Source organism: Ranitomeya variabilis, chromosome 5 (genome assembly GCF_051348905.1).
Source record: "Ranitomeya variabilis isolate aRanVar5 chromosome 5, aRanVar5.hap1, whole genome shotgun sequence".
In the NCBI taxonomy this organism is placed as follows: Eukaryota; Metazoa; Chordata; class Amphibia; order Anura; family Dendrobatidae; genus Ranitomeya; species Ranitomeya variabilis.
The window spans coordinates 483662475-483687975 of NC_135236.1; the positions used below are offsets into that span (position 1 = coordinate 483662475).

A 25501-nucleotide genomic window follows, 5' to 3' on the forward strand; every position below is an offset into this window, starting at 1 on the left:
TGTACTGTAATATGAAGAAGAGGACATAGGTCACACTACTGCTGGAAACACAGTATGTCACAAGGGAGGAAGACAGTACTCAATTAAATAACTCCATAACTCCATGGTTTTGGTATGTAATCTGACAGCAGCATGATGTAGGGGTAGAGACCCTGATTCAAGAGATGCATCACTTGCTGGTCTGCATGCTGTCATTTTGATACAGTCACTGTTTAATCTGCTGCCGATCTATCAGAGCTCAGAATGCTGGGTCCTGTATAAGCCCACCCACACCACTGACTGGCAGATTTCTGTCAATGTACAGAGTACTCAGAAAGCTGCCAATCAGTGAGGGTGAGGTTATACAGAGCAGTTGACTAGGAAGCACGAGACACCTAGTCTTGTAATGATAATCTGCTTATAAAACACTGATTTTATTGAAACAGCATCACACAGCCCAGAAAGTGATACATCGCTGGAATCAGACACTCAGCCCCTATGTCATGCTGCTCTCAGATAACATAGTAAAAACCTGCTGATAGATTGCCTTTAAATATATTGTAATTTTCACATGCACACACATTTTGGCCTCTTCCTGAAACACGCATTCCCCCTCTTTACTACTGTGAAAAAAGGGGTAATCTAAAGTTCTTAAAATTAAATTAAGCATAATAAACTTTTAAATAGAAACAACCTACAGCTCAGGAAAAAATTAAGAGACACCTGCAAAATGTCCAGTTTGTCAGATTTTTCTCTTCATAGTTATATTTTTGAGTAAAATGTAAATTGTTCTTTTAGTCTAGAAACTTCTGACGTCTCCAAATTTCCTAGCAATACATTTTATAGTACAGAGCAAAAGTTTGGACACACCTTCTCATTTAAAGATTTTTCTGTATTTTCATGACTATGAAAATTGTACATTCACACTCAGGGCATCAAAACTATGAATTAACACATGACTTGCTTTGATGACTGCTTTGCACACTCTTGGCATTCTCTTGATGAGCTTCAAGAGGTAGTCACCGGGAATGGTTTTCACTTCACAGGTGTGCCCTGTCAGGTTTAATAAGTGGGATTTCTTGCCTTATAAATGGGGTTGGGACCATCAGTTGTGTTGTGCAGAAGTCTGGTGGATACACAGCTGATAGTCCTACTGAATAGACTGTTAGAATTTGTATTATGGCAAGAAAAAAGCAGCTAAGTAAAGAACAACAAGTGGCCATCATTACTTTAAGAAATGAAGGTCAGTCAGTCCAAAAAATTGGGAAAACTTTGAAAGTGTCCCCAAGTGCAGTTGCAAAAACCATCAAGCGCTACAAAGAAACTAGCTCACATGAGGACCGCCCCAGGAAAGGAAGACCAAGAGTCACCTCTGCTTCTGAGGATAAGTTTATCCGAGTCACCAGCCTCAGAAATCGCAGGTTAACAGCAGCTCAGATTAGAGACCAGGTCAATGCCACACAGAGTTCTAGCAGCAGACACATCTCTACAACAACTGTTAAGAGGAGACTTTGTACAGCAGGTCTTCATGGTAAAATAGCTGCTAGGAAACCACTGCTAAGGACAGGCAACAAGCAGAAGAGACTTGTTTGGGCTAAAGAACACAAGGAATGGACATTAGACCAGTGGAAATCTGTGCTTTGGTCTGATGAGTCCCAATTTGAGATCTTTGGTTCCAACCACCGTGTCTCATGCAGAAAAGGTGAATGGATGGACTCTAAATGCCTGGCTCCCACCGTGAAGCATGGAGGAGGAGGTGTGATGGTGTGGGGGTGCTTTGCTGGTGACACTGTTTGGGATTTATTCAAAATTGAAGGCGTACTGAACCAGCATGGCTACCACAGCATCTTGCAGCGGCATGCTATTCCATCCGGTTTGCGTTTAGTTGGACCATCATTTATTTTTCAACAGGACAATGACCCCAAACACACCTCCAGGCTGTGTAAGGGCTATTTGACCAAGAAGGAAAGTGATGAGGTGCTACGCCAGATGACCTGGCCTCCACACTCACCAGACCTGAACCCAATCGAGATGGTTTGGGGTGAGCTGGACCACAGAGTGAAGGCAAAAGGGCCAACAAGTGCTAATCATCTCTGGGAACTCCCTCAAGATTGTTGGAAGACCATTTCCGGTGACTACCTCTTGAAGCTCATCAAGAGAATGCCAAGAGTGTGCAAAGCAGTTATCAAAGCAAAAGGTGGCTACTTTGAAGAACCTAGAATATAAGACATAATTTCAGTTGTTTCACCCTTTTTTGCTAAGTATATAATTCCACATGTGTTAAATCATAGTTTTGATGCCTTCATTGTGAATTTACAATTTACAGTCATGAAAATACATTAAAATCTTCTTCAAATGAGAAGGTGTGTCCAAAATTTTGCTCTGTACTGTATATATATATATATAAAATCTAAGCAAACTAGTATAAGCAATACTACATACAGTGGGGCAAAAAAGTATTTAGTCAGTCAGCAATAGTGCAAGTTCCACCACTTAAAAAGATGAGAGGCGTCTGTAATTTACATCATAGGTAGACCTCAACTATGGGAGACAAACTGAGACAAAAAAATCCAGAAAATCACATTGTCTGTTTTTTTATCATTTTATTTGCATATTATGGTGGAAAATAAGTATTTGGTCAGAAACAAAATTTCATCTCAATACTTTGTAATATATCCTTTGTTGGCAATGACAGAGGTCAAACGTTTTCTGTAAGTCTTCACAAGGTTGCCACACACTGTTGTTGGTATGTTGGCCCATTCCTCCATGCAGATCTCCTCTAGAGCAGTGATGTTTTTGGCTTTTCGCTTGGCAACACGGACTTTCAACTCCCTCCAAAGGTTTTCTATAGGGTTGAGATCTGGAGACTGGCTAGGCCACTCCAGGACCTTGAAATGCTTCTTACGAAGCCACTCCTTCGTTGCCCTGGCGGTGTGCTTTGGATCATTGTCATGTTGAAAGACCCAGCCACGTTTCATCTTCAATGCCCTTGCTGATGGAAGGAGGTTTGCACTCAAAATCTCACGATACATGGCCCCATTCATTCTTTCATTTACCCGGATCAGTCGTCCTGGCCCCTTTGCAGAGAAACAGCCCCAAAGCATGATGTTTCCACCACCATGCTTTACAGTAGGTATGGTGTTTGATGGATGCAACTCAGTATTCTTTTTCCTCCAAACACGACAAGTTGTGTTTCTACCAAACAGTTCCAGTTTGGTTTCATCAGACCATAGGACATTCTCCCAAAACTCCTCTGGATCATCCAAATGCTCTCTAGCAAACTTCAGACGGGCCCGGACATGTACTGGCTTAAGCAGTGGGACACGTCTGGCACTGCAGGATCTGAGTCCATGGTGGCGTAGTGTGTTACTTATGGTAGGCCTTGTTACATTGGTCCCAGCTCTCTGCAGTTCATTCACTAGGTCCCCCCGCGTGGTTCTGGGATTTTTGCTCACCGTTCTTGTGATCATTCTGACCCCACGGGGTGGGATTTTGCATGGAGCCCCAGATCGAGGGAGATTATCAGTGGTCTTGAATGTCTTCCATTTTCTAATTATTGCTCCCACTGTTGATTTCTTCACTCCAAGCTGGTTGGCTATTGCAGATTCAGTCTTCCCAGCCTGGTGCAGGGCTACAATTTTGTTTCTGGTGTCCTTTGACAGCTCTTTGGTCTTCACCATAGTGGAGTTTGGAGTCACACTGTTTGAGGGTGTGCACAGGTGTCTTTTTATACTGATAACAAGTTTAAACAGGTGCCATTACTACAGGTAATGAGTGGAGGAAAGAGGAGACTCTTAAAGAAGAAGTTACAGGTCTGTGAGAGCCAGAAATCTTGATTGTTTGTTTCTGAGCAAATACTTATTTTCCACCATAATATGCAAATAAAATGATAAAAAAACAGACAATGTGATTTTCTGGATTTTTTGTCTCAGTTTGTCTCCCATAGTTGAGGTCTACCTATGATGTAAATTACAGACGCCTCTCATCTTTTTAAGTGGTGGAACTTGCACTATTGCTGACTGACTAAATACTTTTTTGCCCCACTGTATATATATATTATTTTACAACTATTGAATCAAAATGCAAAAATATACCATAACAAGCATAAAACACTAGTTGTCTACAGCACAAAAAAGACTTTTGACATTGATTAGAGAAGTTGAGGCATTTTCTTTGGCTCTGTATGAAAGTGAAAGATGTGCTATACAGAAGCAGTCCAATAAATGTGAAATTTGAGAATAATGTGTATGGTAAAGCAAAGAGACATCTATATTCAAATAAAACCCAAAAAGTCCACTTGAATAGGGAACAGACAGACTACAAATGTCTTATTTCTAACATTATAAAAATACAACATTTATTAGAAAAAAAGTTTAAAGAAAAAGATAAAGTAAAAAGCAGCAATAAGATAAAAGGATAGAAGGATGCGGTCACAGAAATCATAAACACATCATTGAAAAAAACTAAAGATTCAAAAAATAAAGAGCCAAACATTGCAGAAAAAAATAATCCTGGAACTTAATAACAAAAGCAAAAAGATTGAGAAAGAAAACGAAGGGTTCAGAGATGAGGCAACAAAATAGATAGGGTAAATTTGCATTTTTGTTCTAGGTTCAATAGAGGTGTACAGGTGATCTTTTGGATATAACAGAACCGAACTAGACATAGAGGACATCTTATTGGACCTTATTGCCAAATGTCAGAGACTGCATCAAAGTCAGTATGGATTCCTTAAGAAAGTATTGCTGTATCAGACATTTATTACACTAGTAAAAATAAAATGTGAAAGCATGACAAGCACCTGCGTGGCAGCTCTGACAGCAATCCATGCAAGCAATCTGAATAATTCTGGTGGGCTCACTGTTTTCCCTCCTCCGTCTTTTTCCATCACTTTATCCACCTAGAAAAAAAAATAAAGATGTTATGTTGACACCAAATACATGTAGTCTTTCATGGGCTTACCAATTTTACTCATCACCCTATTAAAGAGCATGTCCCATAAATAAACATAAATTTATTCTCTCAGATCAGACAAGAGATATGAAGTTTTCAGTTGAAACCATTTATGGGGTTGTCCACTTTTGGAGATCATTTTTTCTTACTTAAATGCATGTATTTTTGGCTTAAAATCAACTTTGCAATTGGGTTTCATTAAAAATGTTGTCTTTTATAGCCTATCTGTTGCAGTGCTTATTGCTGGCTGCTGAATGACTTGCAGGGGTTATCAAGAACTATATTATTTTTTTTATAAAAACTTGATTCTAGCTCACCCAGTTGCTCTATGCTCATCCACCTGGAGGTCAGATACCGGCCTCACCCTGGCCTCACATCAAGGATAATAGAAAAAATTGGGGTCTGGCTCAGCATGAAAATCCAGTCCTGTTGAGCAGGACTCCAATTTTTTCTAATATTTTTTTACTGTGGACCTAAGAATCAACAGGCAGGTAGTTGCTAACGAAGATCTCTGTCGGTACATAGTGGTCACTAACCGCTCCTGCCAGTGATTCTGTGGCTTCCGCTGACATTATGTCGACAGATCAGTGGCTTCTCTTCCACTCTGCTCTGTTGAGAAGGTGTGGATGCTGATGTCATGCTGATTGATAGCTGCTGTATAACTGCAGAAAGCCGGGTATCAATCAGCATGACGTTGGCAATCATGCTGGTCGATGGAGCAGATTGGAAGAGAAACAGTTGCTCTGTTGACATGGAGCAGCTGAATCACCAGCAGGAGCGGACAGTGGCCGCTCCGAGCCAGCATTGGATAGTTTTTTAGCCTGGATAACCCCTTTAATTGAGAATCCACCAATAAGCTCATTCTGACTGTTTTTTTTTAGCTGCTCTCAGCAGATGTATGTCTATAGACCACATCACAGTTGTATGTACAGGGAAATAGAGAGCTTGTAACGGTGCAACATTTTTAATAAAACAAAATTGCATAAATGATTTTCAGCCCCAAATACATGCATTTAAAAACAATATATGCAGTATATATTATCCCACTTTAAATAAAATCTTCTGTGTCCACATATTGCTGTTAAATACTTAATATGGTGCCCCCTGCTATTATTTTGATAACCTGTCAGTGCCATATCTTGCAACATCACGGTGGACTGATTCCTGCCATTGTGGATGTCAGCCAGTTAAAATCTCAGATAAAAATATAAAATTGTTCTCAATAGCACTGGACATTTTAGGTGGATGTGGTAAGAGAATTATAAGAACATTGATGGGAAAGGGGCACCATAACAGGTATATAAGAGCAATACCTAAACACAGAAAGGTTTTCTTTATTGATTTAAATGGGAAAATTGTTATGTTTTGAGCTGTCTAAGAGAGTAAATTATTACTACGCTATGGGACAGCCCCTTTAACCATAGTATATGGATTCAGTTTCTAACAGTTTGACCTTTTGTGCCACATGTGAAACCATCCACCTTCATTTTCTCCTGCAATTTTTCTTAGTGTATTGAAGTGCCATGGTTTACAACTATGTTGAACTTTGCTAAATCCTAATCACTGAAAGTCTACTTTTCTCCCATCGCAATTCTCAAAGGCATAAAAATATGTCCTGCACATATAAAGATGTATTCTGTCCATGAAATGACTGCTGATGAGGTAGCATACGACCAGACCTGTCCATCATCCTCCAACAATAGAAAAGCAGCCATTTATGGACAGAATTGCCGAACGGTTTGTGAGGAAAGCTGCACTAAGAAAAGAAAGTGGCCAACAACCTCTTTAAGTTCAGCTCATGCATGGATCATGTTTTCACACAAATGGGTGGAACTTCCTCATTCTGTTAAAGAAAGCTTGAACATACCAATGCTTGTGCTGTAGGCAAAACCCCAATTTACAGCAAATCTGCCATGTGCGACTATCCTTGGCGTTCGTTCACATGTTCTGAACATTACGTTGCATTTCAAAGTGGATTCTGTGTAAAAATCCACAAAAGATCTACAAACTTTCTGCATCCAATACATGTGAATGAGAGTTAGAATCCCTGCTCATGTACGAAAGAAAATTTCACACTGAAAAAAAGATCAGTGAGAATAAGTAGCTAATTATTGCCAAGAATTCTGCGTGGAAAGATTGGCGGATTAGCCATACATGGACTGGCCACATTAGATGGACTAATCTTTGTGAAGAATGAGAGCACATAAACATGTCCGTATTTTTGTGGACTAAGCGTCTACAAAAACAGAGCAGACCTGTCCAATTTAGAACCCAGTCATGGATGAAACTTGCCAATGCAAGTCTTTAGGTTCGTGGAAAAACTCAGACACTATTAACATCCCAATTGTGTCCGATTTTCACGCATGAGAAAAAAACAAACGCCTGAATGAGTCCTAAGATGGACACTTAAAGTGACAAAACAATAGCTAAAAAGTGCTCAAAAAAAGAGAAAGGACAGCACCTCCAAAAATCATACAATGATCTAAAGCCTCTTGGCAAAAATATGTATAACTGAACATGAGGTTCTTAGTTTAAAGGGCCACTGTCACCCCCCTCCAGCCGTTCTAAACTAAAAGAGCCACCTTGTGCAGCAGTAATGCTGCAGTCTAACAAGGTGGCTCTTTTAGTTTTTGATTCAGTTATTACCTCAATAAAGCGTTTTAAAAATTGGCCACAAATACCAGATTTTGTACCTGGAGGCGGTCCGAATCGTCCTCTATGAATCTCCCAACTGCCGTCACTCTTCTCTTCAGGGGCGATGGTCGCCGCCCCCTGCGCGCTGTTCTTCTTAAATCCGGCGCCTGCGCTGTGCGTGCCTGCCTGGGGCAGGCGCAGTGTTCATTGTCAGTCACAGCTCAGATGCCGGGTGCCTGACTGCGCCTGTGCGGGCAGTGCGGCCACCCTGTTGCTGAATCCCCACCCCGCACTGTGTTATTCATTATGCACAGTGCGGGGCTGGGGTTCCTGGGAAGGCGGGGGAGCTAGGGGAGCGTCTGAGCTGGGGAGCATCTGAGCTGGGGGAGCGTCTGAGCTGGGGGAGCGTCTGAGCTGGGGAGCGTCTGAGCTGGGGAGCATCTGAGCTGGGGAGCGTCTAAACAGCGCAGTGCGCATGCCCAGGAACCCCAGCCCCGCACTGTGCATAATGAATAACACAGTGCGGGGCGGGGATTCAGCAACAGGGTGGCCGCACTACCCGCACAGGCGCAGTCAGGCACCCGGCATCTGAGCTGTGACTGACAATGAACACTGCGCAGGCCCCAGGCAGGCACGCACAGCGCAGGCACCGGATTTAGGACGAAACAGCGCGAAGGGGGCGGCGACCATCGCCCCTGAAGAGAAGAGTGACGGCCGTTGGGAGCTTCATAGAGGACGATTCGGACCGCCTCCAGGTACAAAATCTGGTATTTGTGGCCAATTTTTAAAACGCTTTATTGAGGTAATAACTGAATCAAAAACTAAAAGAGCCACCTTGTTAGACTGCAGCATTACTGCTGCACAAGGTGGCTCTTTTAGTTTATAACGGCTGGAGGGAGTGACAGTGGCCCTTTAACATTCTGATCAGACTGTATGAAGCCCACTGCCACGTCACGGCAAACCTCGTAGTGGGTCCTACCACCCTAACAGAGCGGAGCCGTGTGCCGACCACCACCACAGTGATAATGCACCAGCAGGGCGGACGGCCTGGTGCCCCACAGCACCTCATGTTCAGTTATATAAGTTTTTGCCTAGCGGCTTTAGATCAAAGTATGATTTTTGGAGGTGCGGTTCATGCTCTTTTTTTTTTCTTTTTGTGCATGTCTCTATAGTGTTAAAAATACTAAGAACGTAAATGTGTGCAAGTTTGGGTAACTGGAGTCCATTCCACAGATCTCATGCTAAGTGCTACAAACCTAGAAAGTCGGCATGTGCTCAAACTGCATTTTTTCATTATTTTTTGGTGCCCCAAAAGCAAATACTATGCATAAGGCTACATTCACACAACCGTATTTTCGGTTCAAGTGCTGTCTGCGATAAAAACAGATATCACTTGGACCAATGCCATTTAATCGGGCTTTTGGCATGTTTTATCTGGAATGAATGTTCGTGTGAAGAAAAATCACTGCATGCACTAATATCTTCTATATTTCACAACACTTAAATATTTAAGTCTATGGGAGTGCAAAAAAAAAAAAATGATCCTATATGGATCAACCAATATAGCAACTGATTTTTACGTATACATTGTAATTGTTAACATAGGAAAGTGTATTTGGTCTTGTCCATTTTCGTCACTGCTGATGTACAGTGGGGAAATTAAGTATGTGATACACTGCCAATTTTGAAAGTTTTCCCACCTACACAGAGTGGAGAGGTCTGTCAATTTTATCGTAGGTACAGTGGGGAAAAAAAGTATTTAGTTTTTAGTATTTACTATTTAGATTTTTAGTGTAAACCTCCTTCCATCAGCAAGGGCATTGAAGATGAAACGTGGATAGGTCTTTCAGCATGATAATGACCCAAGCACACCGCCAGGGCAATGAAGGAGTGGCTTCGTAAGAAGCATATGAAGGTCCTGTAGTGGCCTAGCCAGTCTCCAGATCTCAACCCCACAGAAAACCATTGGAGGAAGTCCGTGTTGCCAGCGAAAGGCCCCAAACATCACTGCTCTAGAGGAGATCTGCATGGAGGAATGGGCCAACATACCACCAACAGTGTGTGCCAACCTTGTGAAGACATACAGAAAACGTTTGACCTCTGTCATTGCCAACAAAGGGTATATAACAAAATATTGAGATGAACTTTTGTTAATGACCAAATACTTATTTTCCACCATAATTTGCAAAATAAATCTTGCCAAATCAGACAAGGCGATTTTCTGGATTTGTTTTCTCATTTTGACTCTCATAGTTATGATCTACCTATAATGTCAATTACAGGCCTCTCTCATCTTTTTAAGAGGGAGAACTTGCACAATTGGAGGCTGACTAAATACTTTTTCCCCCACTGTACACTTCAACTGTGAGAGACAGAATCTAAAAATAAAAACCAGAAAATCATATTGTATGATTTTTAAATAATTACATTGCAACAACCAGCAAGAATCCTGGCTCTCACAGCCCTCCTACTCTGCCTGTGTTAATTGCTCCTCTTTGAACTATTTACCTGTTTAAAAGTTACCTGTCCACGCACTTAATCACACTCCAACCTCTCCACAACGGCCAAGACCAAAGAGCTGTCTAAGATCACTGGGGACAAAATTGTAGACCTACACAAGGCTGGGATGGGATACAGGACAATAGGCAAGCAGCTTGGTGAAAAGGCAACAACTGTTGGCACAATCATTAGAAAATGGAAGAAACACAAGATGACTGTGACCATCTGGATTATATAGAGGATGCATGGGAGAAAGTTATATGGTCAGATGAGACCAAAATAAAAGTTTTTGGTTTCAACTCCACTCACTGTGTTTGGAGTGAGAAGAAGGATGAGAACACCATCCCAACCGTGAAGCATGGTAGGGGAAACATCATACTTTGGGAGCGCTTTTCTGCAACGGGTACAGGACACCGTACTGAAGTGAGGATGGATAGGGCCATGTGTCGTGAGATTTTTGCCAACAACCCTCAGTAAGTGAAATGAAATGGGCTGTGGCTGGGTCTTCAATCATGACAATGACCTGAAACACACAGCCAGGGCAACTAAGGAGTGGCTCTACTCCGTTAGAATCATTTTAAGGTCCTGGAGTGGCATAGTCAGTGTGCAGACCTAAACCCAATAGAACATTTTTGGAGGGAGCAGAAACTCAATGTTCCCCAGTGATAGCCCCAAAAACTGAAAGATATGGAGAATATCTGTATTGAGGAGTGGGCCAAAATCCCTGCTGCAGTGTGCAAACTTGGTCAAAAACGTCAGGAAACGTCTGACCTCTGTCATTGCAATCAAAGGTTTATGTAGCAAATTTTAACTTCTGTTTTTCTATTGTATGAAATACTTATATCATGCAATAAACTTAAAATTAATTATGCAAAATTCATACATTGTGATTTTCTGGATTTTTTTTCAAGATTCAGTCTTTCACAGTTGAAGTGTACCTACCATAAAAATTAGAGAGCTTTCCATTCTTTGTAGATGGGAAAATTTACAAAATCAGCAGTGTATCAATACTTATTTTACTCGCTGTACAACAGTAAAACAGCGAATGCCATATGGATGGTATACAGATGACCAAAGTGGGATTATAACAAGGGAAATCTGGGTTTTCACCCGGGCTCGAGGCTCTGAGGGGGCCCATGGCCAGATTACCATTGCTGTGACACCCCGCACAAGAACGTCACAGCAGAGGCGACTGGACAAGTAGAAATGGAGCCTCTGGGACCAGAGCGGAGCGCCAAGGGAACAGGAGATAGGCAAGTATGTGTTTTTTCTAATATGTGTATCGAATGTGTGCCTATATATTGGGGGTATGTGTGGCTCTCAATGCTTAAAGGGAGCTATGTGATGGCTCATCTTGCATACAGGGAGATATGAGGGGGCTCATACTATAAATTGGGGGCTATGTGAGTGTTCGTACTGTATATAGGAGGTTATGTGAGGGCTCATCCTGCATTTAAAAAGTTATGTGAGGACTCATATTGTATCTAAGGAGCTATGTGCGAGCTCATACTGTGTATAGTGGGCTATGTGATGGCTCATATTGTATATAGGGGGTTATGTTGTGGCTAATACTGCATATAGGGAGTAATATAGGGTTCATACATTATAAAGGTGGCTATGTTGGGGCTCATACTGTATATAGGGGGCTATGTGGTGGCTAATCCTGCATATAGGGAGTAATATAGGGTTCATACTTTATAAAGGTGGCTATGTGGGGGCTCATACTGTATATAGGGGTTATGTCTGGGTTGATACTATATCTAAGTAGCTATGTGGGGGCTCATACTATATATAGGGGTTATATAGGGGCTCAAACTGTATATAGGTGGATATGTGGGGCTCATACTGTATATAGAGGTATGTGTGGCTTATACTGTGTATAAGGGGTTATGTGGGGCTCATCTTGCATACATGGAGCTATGTAGGAGCTCGTACTTTATATAGGGGTTATGTCAGGGCTTGTGCTGTAACTAGGGAGCTATGTAAGGGCTTATACTGTATCTAGGTAGCTATGTGGTGCTCATACTCTATAAAGGGACCTATGTGAGGGTTCAAACTGTATCTAGTGAGCTATATGAGGGCTCATACTGTATCTAGGGGGCTATGTGGGAGCTCATATTGTATATTGGGGCTATGTGAGGGCTCATACTGTATATAAGGGCTATGTTCAACTGAATATAGGGGCTAGGCGATAGCTCATTCTGCATATAGAGGGGCTGTGTGTGCACTCATACTGTATGTAGGGGGCTGCATTTGGCTCATATTGCACAGTGGCTTGTGAATATATCCCCCCCCTTGGCTTTTCACCTATTTTGTTACATTTCAACCTGTGTGTACATATTTTTGTTATCCGATTTGTGTGTGATATATCAGCACTAAATAGTCTGTTAGTGAAGTAAGAAAAATATAGGCATAAATTAAATTTATGAAAGCAAATAACTAAAAATTGCCACGTGCATATGTATTTATCCCTTTTGCGATGAAGCCCCTAACAATTTCTGGTGTAAGCAATTACTTTTATAAGTCACATGCTTAGTGAAAGGAAGTCCACCCGTGTGCAATCTAAGTGTTACATGGGCTGTCAGTAAATACACACTTTTTCTGAAAGGCCACAGAGGCTGCAACACCATTAAGCAATAGGCATCGCTAACCAAAAACCCATGAAGACCAAGATCTCCAAACAAGTCAGGGGCAATGTTGTTCCGAAGTACAAGTCAGGGTTGGGTTATAAAAAAATAGGATATATCTGCGATATATCTGCAAGGAGGGCATTAATCAGAGAGGCAGTACAGAGACCAAAGTTAATCCCGGAGGAGCTGCTGAGTTCCCAAGCAGAGACTGAAGTATCTGTGTACATGACCACAATATGCCGTACACTCCATAGAAATGGCTTTTATGTAAGAGTGGGCAGAAAAAAGCCTTAACTTACACACAAGAATTGTAAAGCTCGATTTGGGTTTGCCAAAAGACATGTGGGGGACTTCGAGAATGTATGGAGAAAGGTGCTGGAGCCAGATGAGAACAAAACTGAACTTTTTGGCCACCAAGGTAAACGCTTATGTCTGGCACCAAATCAACACAGCGCATCACCCCAAGAACAGCATCCCCGGCAGCAGAGACAGGGAAAAAGGTCCGAGTTAAGGGGAAGTTGAATGTTGCGAAATACACCGATATTCTTGCGCAAAACCTGTTTCAGTCTGTCAGTGATTTGAGACTGGGAATGCTAAAGCAAGACTCAAGTGGTTTAAGGGGAAATGTCTAAATGTTTTTGAGAGGCCTAGACAAAGCCAAACCTCAATCCAATTGAGAATGTGATCAGTAGTCACACTTGAAGATAGATGCTTTTCTTTGATGAACAGAAAAAATGAAGGAGCAGGAGCAGTTTTGCCTTGAGGAATAGGAAAAAATCCCAGGCGAAAGATGTGGAAAGCTCATAGAGATTTATCCAAAGAAACTTGTAACTGTACTGAAACCAACAAGAGAGAAGAAGGTGCAAAAGACGGTGCACACCACTTGATGAAATGTGAAACAGGCTTTATTGGGTAAACAATCAGTGCAAACATTAAAAACATCTAAAATCACATGAAAAGTGAAACATAGTTAAGACTCACAGTAAGGCATGATAATAAATGTGTGACAAATAGAAAGAACCTCTGGACCTAAATTGGCAATGCTGCGGTAAACCCAGTATATAAGCTTGGAAAATATGTTAGATATAGTTGACAGAGCATATGCCAAAAGAGGGATGATTTCAGGCGCTTATATATAATATCACAGTAAATATATATAAAATTGCTTAAAGAAAATGCCTGAAAATATATATAATGAGCTATTAAATTATCACATGCGTAGACAAAAAATTGAATCATCCCAGATGACCGTTTGCTAAGTTGAAAATAAAGACAGTAAAAATATATCTGTCTTATAATGCTGATTGATAAGGATAGTACATATCAAAATTATAAAGACAAAAGAAATACCAAGTTTCTATAATAGGACCATGATAACTTGTAAGCCCTAAAACAGGTGATGGTAGCATACATATCAAAGCAAACTATACTTGCCCAGGCCAATGAGAGGTAGGAAATGAGCCACGTCCCAACACGTGTCGCTATGCCATATAGCTTCGTCAGGGGAAGTAAGTACTGTGTGTGTCTGGTCTCGTATAAATAGTTGTAAGTGCACTTACAAATGTTACCCAGATCGCCAACACTTGAGTCAGCGTTCCGGAAACACATGTGGAACAGTCAGGAGGAAGTACCTGGTATGCCGTCATCGCCAGTCAGCGTGCGTGCCAGGAATGCGTTCCAAAGTACGGAAGAGTTCACTGCACATGCGAGTCAAGAAGTTATATGAGGATGGTCGATAGGTCAGTCAGCCAATACAACTGCGCCTGTGTGCATTAAGCTTAGGCATCCCATGTACTCAAACTAGCCCTAAGTATAGCACAAGTCAGGGGAACAAGGATTACTTGTAACTGTAATCACCACAAAAGGAGGCTCTACAAAGTACTGACTTTAGGGAGATGAATAGTTATGCATACTGATACTTCAGTTATTTTGTTCTATTTGTTGTTTGCTTCACAATAAAAATAAAAAATGTTCACAGCTGTAGGCATGTTCTTTACATTAACTGATGCAAGAACCTAAAAAGAACTACTGAAATTCCAGGTTGTGAGGTAGAAAAACACGAAAAATGCCAGAGAGAGTGAATAGTTTCACAAGCCAATGTATGTACGGGCTATGTGGGAGCTCATACTGTAAATAGGGGGCTGTGTGGGGGCTCATACTGTATATAGGGGATGTCAGCATATTTAAGTCTACTCAATAAGTGATACACTTAATATAAAAAATAATTATAACTAATATGTTAATATTAAAGTTGAACAGAATTAATTTCAGCCTATTGGTTCAGCCTCCACAACAGTTACAGGTCTCTCATGTGGCCCCTTGGGAAAATTAATTTTCCACCGCTACTCTATTTTGCATTGCGCTGTGTTAAGTATAATGCTGTAAATAAGGGAAAAATGTGTGTGGTGCGCCATGCACGCCATTATCTCTATTGTTTTCCATCTACAGTTGTGCACCAGAGCACCTTTATGTTAGTCACATGACCAACCACATGATCTATCAAAAGGGATACCATGACATGCCACATCATACATTGGGTACCTGGGTGGGGCCCACGCCTGCTAAACTGCCTGGACCCTTGCTACTCTTAATCCACCCCTGCAGATGACAATACAAATGAAAAATCAGTGGGGTTCATTCTGGATGAAAATTGGACCATTTTTTATATGCTCTTGTGAATTGAGCCTAATGGAAAGAACTGCATAAAGACTCAGTTTCTTTCTGTATGCATAGGATCTTTGGTGTACATTGTGAGACTTTGTACTGCTGCAAGTTTACATCAAATAACACACACAGTGCAAAAAAAACAAGGCATCCCTTGCCGAAGGATTGAAGAAACCATATAGCAAATTCAAAAAAATAATTAGTGGAGCAGCCAGACTACAATACGCCCTGTTGATAGGTCCTCTTTAAACAAAATGGAAATAAATAATGCAACTTCTGGTGCCGGACCCACTTGTTGTATGCACAGGAAGAACCTTGCAAATAAAATAAGCGGTAGTGGGGGTTGGCCTCAGAAATGCTGAAATATAACAAGATTTCTTGTGATTGAAAAATCTCTTATAAAGAACTTGAGGCCTGGAGATCTCAATTTAGCCCTTGAAGAGAGATTATGGTGTTTAAGATGATATTAGTAATGCAGTGTGCCTCCAACACTGAATGTAGAAATGAAATATACATCATAATCTCTATATTTGCTCATAACAACTAGTGAGATTCCCATATCATTATTCACTGATCTACATTATAATAATTACATCACTTCTTACAATCAAGGCCCACGGCATTTTTCTCCACCTTACACGCCATGTTTTGAATCATTTTGCACGTCAAATTCTGTATAAATGCAGTATCTGAACTCTGAGTCACAAATTACATAGAAAATTCCCCCCTATCAAACCCATTGCACAGTAGTGTTATACTGATATGAAACCCTCCATTATGGAAACAAATGTTTTGGGATACGTAAATGCCACTTCCGATTTTCAGAAAAATGCAAAATGAAGGGAGACAAATCTAAAGGTACAATGTTAGCTACTGAGACAAAGGTAGAAATCATCAGGGAATTGTTAGGATTACCTTTTGCTTCGATGAAGGTGTTTTCACAGCACGTAAAGGTATAGAATTTGTTTTGTTTGCTTCCAAACTAGACATATGCAGGTATACAAGTGCGATCTCCAGATAACATTTCCTTATTAAACTGTAGATAAAAAGCAATTACATAAAATATAATTAGTATAATAAATGTACACATTTAATATCACTTGTTGTGCTCAATGGGATGGTCTCAAATGAACAACTTTTAAGAGGTTGCATATTGCTAACCATATAATATATGCTTAAGCTAAGTCCACCAGAGTGTGACCCATTATTTGCAGTGGTACTCAAGCTAAGGTCACGTTCACACGTTTGGTACTTGGTGAGTTTTTTACCTCAGTACTTGTAAGGTAAAACAAGGAGTGGGTGATAAATTCAGAAGTGGTGACATGTTTCTATTACACTTTTCCCAACTGTTCCATTCCTGACTTTGACTTACAAATACTGAGGTAAAAAACTGATCAAATACTGAAGGTGTGAATGAGACCTAAAAATGGGTCTCTTGAGCAGGAAAACGATCTATCAAGCCCTCTTAGGCCATGTTCGCATGTTCCCATTTTACCTCAGTATCTGTAAGCCAAAACCAGGAGAGGAACAATCAGAGGAAAAGTATAAGGCTACGGTCACATGTTCATTATTTGATCAGTATTTTACCTCAGTATTTGTAAGCCAAACTTAGGAGTGGGTGATAAATACAGAAGTGGTGACGTGTTTCTATTATACTTTCCCTCTGATTGTTCCACTCCTGGTTTTGGCTTACAAATACTGATGTAAAATACTGACCAAATACTGATAGTGTGACCGTAGCCTAATAGAAAAACATCACCACTTCTGTATTTATCACCCACTCCTGATTTTGACTTACAAGTACTGATGTAAAATACTCACTCAATGTGTGCACGTGGCCATGGCTCAGTTCCCATGATGAGTATTTCTGCATCAATTTAGTCAATTAGTTTGTTGCACTTTTTCATTGCGTTTGAGTGTTTTTGCATGCATTTTTTGTCTCCTGCCATGCTTTAAACACCGATGTCCTGTTTTTGATACTACTTGGTATTTGTCTTTGACAAAACCTATTGATATAGTCATGTGTGGATTACATGCATTTTGGATTAGTTTCCACATGTGCATTTTTTACCTGCTGATTTTCTATCTAATGCAAGTCTATGGGAAAAATCTGCACATAAAACTCATCATAACCGCAAGAGAAACTGATATGTTGCTGATCTGAAACACACATCGTAGGTCAGTTTATGCTGAGTAAAAAAAAGATCATGGGTGACGGCGAACTTTTGGCTCCATCTCACTGCGCATGTTTCAATCAATGCCGAGTCTGTGTCCCTTTCGTCTGTGCTGTATTTTTAAACCTCCCCTATCCATGATGACGCCGCCCCCTGACGGATGTATCACCGAAACGCGCGTCGGGGTGGGCGCATCGCTGTGGAGGCCTTGCTGCTATTCTGGTATGTAGTAACTATTATCACTTGTTTAATATTGCTAATTGAGTGGTGGTGCATAGATGCATGAATAATTATATACTTGTTCTAATATACAATATGATATATTTACTTATATTCATTTGACCATCTATATTTCACTTGAAAGGCTGGCTATAATTGTAGCATATATTTGTATTACCTGACACCTGACACATTTACATACTTCATCTGGTTTCACAGTGGGTATGCATTTTTGTCATTATTTATGGAGCATGTCTCCTGTCTTAGTTTGACATCTGCGCCCTTTTTCCTTGTGTCTATGTGTCCCCCCACATTTTTTATATTTGTATACTAATAAAATATTTCACTTTAGAATGATTTTTTGCCTCAATGACTTCCTATCGGGTTTCTTGTGGTTTGTTGAGTAAAAAAGAAGCACAGTGGGCATGAGACATCCATAAATCCCATGCACTCTGCTAGAACTGTGTGTTTTTTACACAGCGAAAATACACAGCTTAAAATCTCGCCAAAACTCATAGGAGAAACACAGCCTTAGTGGGTGTTAAGTGAAGTCATAAATTCAAGCCTATGTTCCCACAATGAGTTTTTGGCGAGATTTAAAGTTGCATATTTTCGCTGCATAAAAAAAGCAGCGTCTTACAGACCCAGCAAAGTGGATGGGATTTACAGAAATCTCATATCCATTGTGTTTTTTTACATGTGCATGTTTCAAATCCACAAAATGTCAATTTCTCTTATGGACATGATGAGTTTTATGTGCAGATTTTCCCCGTATACGGTAATTGTATTAGATGTGGAAAAGCCGCAAAGAAAGACACAGGCATTTTAGTGCATTTCCCCTGTGCTAATGTTTTGCCAAAGCCAAATACCAGCTAAAAGCAAAGCAAGATCATTTAAAAAAATTACATACTAAAAAGACAAAAAAGAAGCAGTCAAAAATGGAATGAAAATGCCTGTAAAAAATGCACTCAAAACGCAATTAATAAAAACGCAAGTATCCTAATTTACCTAACAATCTGTAACATCAAAAACTCATTAAACACTCATTGTAGCCACAAGACCTAAAAAAATATTTGCATCATCGCAAACAGTTAAAACTAATGGAAACATTAGATTGGAAACGCTGACATAAATGACTAGAAACACCCATTCAACAAACTGTAGATAGTAGAGTTGGCAGTAAGCCCTAAAGGGGATGCCAAATAAAATATGGTGACTTAGCAAAAGGTGTTTGTACAGTGTTGGAATTTGGCTGCTACATACCTGCTCCATAGCTTGGCACTAATTTGTATATATCTGTCCTATTTTCTATATGTAAAACCACGATATTCAAGTCTTCTTTGTGAATTACATGATCCTTCATTTAATGACTGATGTCTTACCTGAAGTTTTGATCATTTTCCCTGCTAATGCTTATAGCTTCTGAGAAGGACTTGATGGCGTACGACTTTTCATGATCTCCTAAGACAAACATCAGGCGTTCTGTTTTACCTACAATAGTACATAAGCCATAAAGATTTCTGGAAAAAACTATTGCAAACTAACAGCAGTACAAAGCTTTTTAGACTATTTTCTGATCACCCCTAATCATAAGTTATCCACATTACTGCTGGAAATTAGATAGAATACATACAAATGATCCAACGCTAACCTGGAAAAAGCCTTGCCACCACTCCTGAGGTCCCACCAGTTTGTCGTAACTACTGATATAAGAACAGTTCTCACAGGCTACAATGTATTATCCGTGTTCTTAACAATGTATCTGATAATCCCATCACTGGAGAAATTAGTTGAGGTGCTATATGGCCCAGTTCTGATGGACTAGTAGGCCACGTTTACATGGCAGTGTTTTGGTCAGTATTTGTAAGCCAAACTGAGAAGTGGGTCAAAAATACAGAAGTGGCGACGTGTTTCTATTCTACTTTGTCTCTGACTGTTCCACCTCTGCTTTTGACTTTTGATACTTAGGTAAAATACTGACAAAATATTACAGTGTCATCGTAGCCTTAGACTAACTTACAGTTAGGTCCATATATGTTTGGACAGAGACAACATTTTTCTCATTTTGGTTATAGACATTACCACAATTTAATTTTAAACAAAACAATTCAGATGCAGTTGAAGTTCAGACTTTTAGCTTTCATTTGAGGGTATCCATATTAAAATTGGATGAAGAGTTTAGGAGTTTCAGCTCCTTAACCTGTGCCACCCTGTTTTTTAAAGGGACCAAAAGTAATTGGACAATTGACTCCAAGGCTATTTCATGGACAGGTGTGGGCAATCCCTTCATTATGTCATTCTCAACTAAGCAGATAAAAGGCCTGGAGTTGATTTGAGGTGTGGTGCTTGCATTTGGAAGGTTTTCCTATGAAGTAAACATGCGGTCAAAAGTGCTCTCCATGAAGGTGAAACAAGCCATTCTTAAGCTGTGAAAACAGAGAAAAAACCCATCCGAGAAATTGCTACAATATTAGGAGTGGCAAAATGTACAGTTTGGTACATCCTGAGAAAGAAAGAAAGCACTGGTGATCTCATCAATGCAAAAAGACCTGGGCGCCCACGGAAGACAACAGTGGTGGGTGATCGCAGAATAATCTCCATGGTGAAGAGAAACCCCTTCACAACAGCCAACCAAGTGACCAACACTCTCCCGGAGGTCGGCGTATCAATATCCAAATCTATCATAAAGAGAAGACTGCATGAAAGTAAATACAGAGGGTTCACTGCACGGTGCAAGCCACTCATAAGTGTCAAGAATAAAAAGGCTAGACTGGACTTTGCTAAAAAACATCTAAAAAAGCCAGCACAGTTCAGGAAGAACATTCTTTGGACAGATGAAACCAAGATCAACCTCTACCAGAATGATGGAAAGAGAAAAGTATGGCGAAGGCTTGGTACAGCTCATGATCCAAAGCATACCACATCATCTGTAAAACACGGCGGAGGCAGTGTGATGGCTTGGGCATGCATGGCTGCCAGTGGCACTGGGTCACTAGTGTTTATTGATGATGTGACACAGGACAGAAGCAGCCAAATGAATTCTGAGGTATTCAGAGACATACTGTGTGCTCAGATCCAGCCAAATGCAGCAAAACTGATTGGTCGTCGTTTCATACTACAGATGGACAATGACCCAAAACATGAAGCCAAAGCAACCCAGGAGTCTATTAAAGCAAAGAAGTGGAATATTCCTGAATGGCCAAGTCAGTCACCTGATCTCAACCCAAATGAGCATGCATTTTACTTGTTAAAGACTAAACTTCAGACAGAAAGGCCCACAAACAAACAGCAACTGAAAACCACCGCAGTGAAGGCCTGGCAGAGCATCAAAAAGGAGGAAACACAGCGTCTGGTGATGTCCATGAGTTCAAGACTTCAGGCAGTCATTGCCAACAAAGGGTTTTCAACCAAGTACTAGAAATGAACATTTTATTTAAAATTATTGAATCTGTCCAATTACTTTTGGTCCCTTTAAAAACAGGGTGGCACATGTTAAGGAGCTGAATCTCCTAAACCCTTCATCCAATTTTAATGTGGATACCCTCAAATGAAAGCTGAAAGTCTGAACTTCAACTGCATGTGAATTGTTTTGTTTAAAATTCATTGTGGTAATGTCTATAACCAAAATGAGAAAAATGTCTCTGTCCAAATATATATGGACCTAACTGTATTTAGCTGCATATAGTCCACCTGAAAGGAGGATGATAGGTCCATCAGTCAGGATGAAAAGGTCCGAAGGCAATGGAGAATGGACGCAGGATGACTAGTCATAATACCTTTTAAAAAGAGCAACTCAGCTTCCAAGTCCCTTTCTCGAAATGCAGACAATCGACATATCACTAATGCCATGTTGTACAAATTAAGGCTTGGCAAAATGTGAGATGGATTAACAGATGAATCAGAATTTGCTTGAAGAATCAGAAGTCGCCCTTGAGAAAATAATAATTTATAATCATTATTACAGGGGTTTCCCCTAACAATATAATGAATGACATTTATATTTTGTGTCATTTTTTTGGGAATGGAAAAACGCAGGGAAAACTTTTCCTGCATGGACAGAAAATTCAGCCATGTGAATGCATTTCCACTGTATACATGAGAAAACGACCTGCCAGATAGCAAGGATGGTAAGTGTTATTGGACGAAACAAAATATCAAATTGTAAGGGAATACCCATTCAAATTACTTTCCCCTCTCTATTAATGCCTATATCTAAATTCTTAAATACAGACATATAGCATCATAGATTAGCTGCTCCCCTCTCATCACAAGCTTGCTAGTCTGAGCCGAATGTACATATATACTGGAGAATGGAAGGAATGTACACTTAATGTTCAGGCTTTTTGTAACAAAACAGAAAATGTTAAAAGAGAACCTGTCAAAAACGCTATTATCCTGCAGATATGGGATTAATCAGCAGCGTAATAGTGTTCTGAACCTGCACTAGCACTGAGAGCCCCACTGCCAGGAAGAAATGCCCCACTGTAACCACGCCTCTGGTACTGACTGACAGCTCACTTGCTCAGCATTAGGACCGGCTGTCAGTTAGTGCAGTTGCAGTGGTGACTGATCCAACGCCGGCGGCCCTCTGTTACTGAAACCCAAAAGCTGCCGGGTGGAATAAAGTTATTTTAGCTCTAAGTGCCAGCGCCTGGCAGGTTCAGGACACTATTAACCTGCTGCAGATTGATCCCATATCTGCAGGTTAATGTTTTTTCATGTGACAAGGTCCCTTTAAAACATTGGTAAAAAAAAAAAGAAATATCCAATTTTAATTCTTGCACAAATAAAGAGAGGCTCTAGCACAAAGTTCAAAAGTGCAAGTAGCACAACAAAAGTATTTTTTCCATTCACCATCACGATAAAAGGTTGTATAGCCTTATCTTCACTCACAAACAATATTACTATTGCAGTAAATGTACAATTATAATAGTAATGAACTGTAAATCACTGACTATAACATTTTTAGAGAGACTAAATTTGTAACATAAAACAAGCAATAATTCAATATTCTTTTTTGGCACAAACAAAAGTTACTTACCCTGGAGTTGTGCCCAAATACACAATCTACATGACTGACACAGAAAGCAGTGGAAGGATAGTTAATTAAAAAGCAACAAATGAAAGGACCACACTATTACTCATTGCACGGCAACATGATAATGATCATTTTAATTTCATCATTATTCAATATTTCAGAAGTGCAGCAGCTATTAATCAGAAAGTGTTAAATATTCTATACTTGCAGGGGAGCTTGAATGACATTATACATACCATAGAAGTTTCATGTTGTTGGACCATTAGTTACATTTCAGGTATTGTATTACATAGGCAATCTACATTGTTATCTGGTATCTACACAACTGTACGGGACTGAACGGGTAAAAGTGAACATGGCCCTTCCCCATCATTGTACATGCTGTTAGCATTTCCAAGCATTTACATCATTGTTCTACATCCAAAAGGATAATGTCTATCATGAAATAATGATGACCATGTAATACGACATAAATGATGACCATTTAATATGTCCTGATTTTTCCCAGCGTCTGTTGGGGGTCGAGTTCCCGCCTCTGCACAGGGGGAATCTCGGGCCATCTCCGCTGCGGTCTCCCATTCTTCTCCTGCCGCAGTGGAGCCTGCTCAGCGGAGACATCAGTCCCAGCATCTCGCTCAGTCTGACTGTACAAAGGGTTACTGCTGCTTTTCCAGCTTCTGCCATTGAAGTCAGTGCTGGGCAGCGGCGAGCAGATGCTTCTGGGACTAAGTCCTGCTTTTCTCGTTCTGAGCATGCCCAGAGTAAGATCTCTCAGTGGAGATCGAGGGTCACATGTTCAGATACTGCAGCTAAATCCATTGGTCCTCCAGGAAGGTCCTGAAGGTGCTCAGGCTCTGTAGCAGCCTCTCATTGGTCCTTCTAGGAAGGTCCTGTACTTGCTGCAGCTATTTAAGGCTCTCATGACCGCACGGCCATGCGCTAGTATTGAATCTGTTACGTGCATGCGCCAGTGTGGTCATTTATGTGTGTTCAGGGACTCGGCTGAAATAAGCCCCTAGAATGCCGGCACCTCCGGCGAGGAGATTGTGTGCATGGATTTAGGGTCCCAGCTGAAATAAGCCCCTAGAATACCGGCTCCTCCGGTGAGGAGATTGTATGTTTGCACGACCACTGACTGCTCTCTGATGGGCAGTTAGACTTCACAGGAGCACAGATTAACAGGGCGCAGAGCTTTCCTTTCTTGGCTACTCTGTGAGGTAACAGAGCTAGTCTATACCGTCAAATAGTGCCACCATTTACTAGCAGCAGGCTCCCCTGCACGGTGGACCCCGGGCTGCGAACGCATCAATAATAATAAACATCTATATTTACTCGGTGCGTTCCGCTAGCCCTAACAGAATACTAGCGCCAGGGTCTGGCTAGTAAATGGCGGACATACATACAGCAGTCCTTGCGGTACATCCAGCAGCTGGAAGGTAGGTTGGCGGCTCTTGAGAGCACAACCTCAGCTGTGGATGTTACCGCAGTTGCTGTACAGGCTGCTAGCGTGGCTGCAGCAACCTTGTCCACTGCCACCCCTGTTCCGACATTATCTCGCCTCCCGCTGCCAGAAACATTTTCTTCTAGTAAATCTTGTAGGGGTTTCGTGAGTCAGTGCTCTATATACCTCGAGCTCCTGGCTGCACGTTTTCCCACACAGCGGGCAAAGGTGGGATTTATTATGTCTCTCCTGTCGGACAGGGCGCTGGAATGGGCTACGCAGCTGTGGGAGAGTGGTGATCATGTGGTGCAGAGTGCTCCGCTGTTCCTGAGCACTCTGAAACAGGTCTTTTTAGGACCTCGAGTAACCCATGACACGGCGCTCCAACTGCTGGCATTGACTCAGGGTTCGTCCTTGGTCAGCCATTTTGCCATCCACTTCCGTACTTTAGCATCTGAGCTGGAGTGGTCGGATAAAGCCCTTATCCCCATATTTTGGAGGGGGCTGGCTGCTGACCACGTGAAGGACGCTCTGACCACTAGGGAGATTCCCGCCACACAGGAGGAGTTAATAGCTGTCTCCACTCGTATTGACCTCCGTTTTAACGAGCGGAGGTTAGAGCTAGCCCAGTGTAGGCAGAGGTTTCGGCTGGCTCCCACCTTCGCCAAACGTCTGGAATCTCCGGTCCTGGTCCCCGAGTCACATGAGGCCATGGAAGTGTCACGAGCGGGATCTAAGTCCCGGACCTCTTGTGCACACAAGGTCTGTCATGTTTGCCAGCAGTCAGGACATCTTGCCACCAGATGTTCCCAGCGGTCGAGGAAACGTCAGCGTCTAGTGGTAGTAGGTGGAGGTACACTAGACACGGCGACGTTTGCCTCCAAATTGTCCTTTAAGGGGACAATTACTATAGGCTCATCCACCCACTCGGTGGAGCTCTGCATGGATTCTGGGGCGGAGGGCAATTTTATGTCTTGTGCCTTCGCCCAACGTCACGCAATACCCCTGGTGATGCTAGCTCAGCCAGTGACGTTACGAGTGGTGAATGGGTCGACACTGCCCTCACAGATAACACACCAGATCATCCCTTTTACTCTGTCCATGTCGCCATCCTATCAGGAGATTATATCTCTGCTCGTCATTCCTGAGGGAATTGATGAGGTCCTGTTGGGGACACCTTGGCTACGGTACCACTCTCCTCATATCGAGTGGTCCTCAGGCAGAATTCTGGGATGGGGTGAATCTTGTGGGGGTAGGTGTCAGAGGGAAT

The 25501-nt window shown here is 41.4% G+C and overlaps 1 protein-coding gene across 3 annotated transcripts in view; it reads right to left on the reverse strand.

Annotated features, from left to right (window-relative positions):
* CFAP54 (cilia and flagella associated protein 54) overlaps positions 1–25501 on the reverse strand; it is a 615020-nt gene that overhangs the window by 36423 nt on the left and 553096 nt on the right. For all 3 annotated transcript variants that reach the window (XM_077265522.1, XM_077265521.1, XM_077265523.1), the window contains 4 exons: positions 21529–21681; positions 19135–19243; positions 16275–16395; positions 4781–4879 (listed from right to left, as the gene is read on the reverse strand). In XM_077265522.1, coding sequence (XP_077121637.1) covers positions 4781–4879; positions 16275–16395; positions 19135–19243; positions 21529–21681 — 482 coding nt within the window. The remainder of the gene's footprint in view (positions 1–4780; positions 4880–16274; positions 16396–19134; positions 19244–21528; positions 21682–25501) is intronic.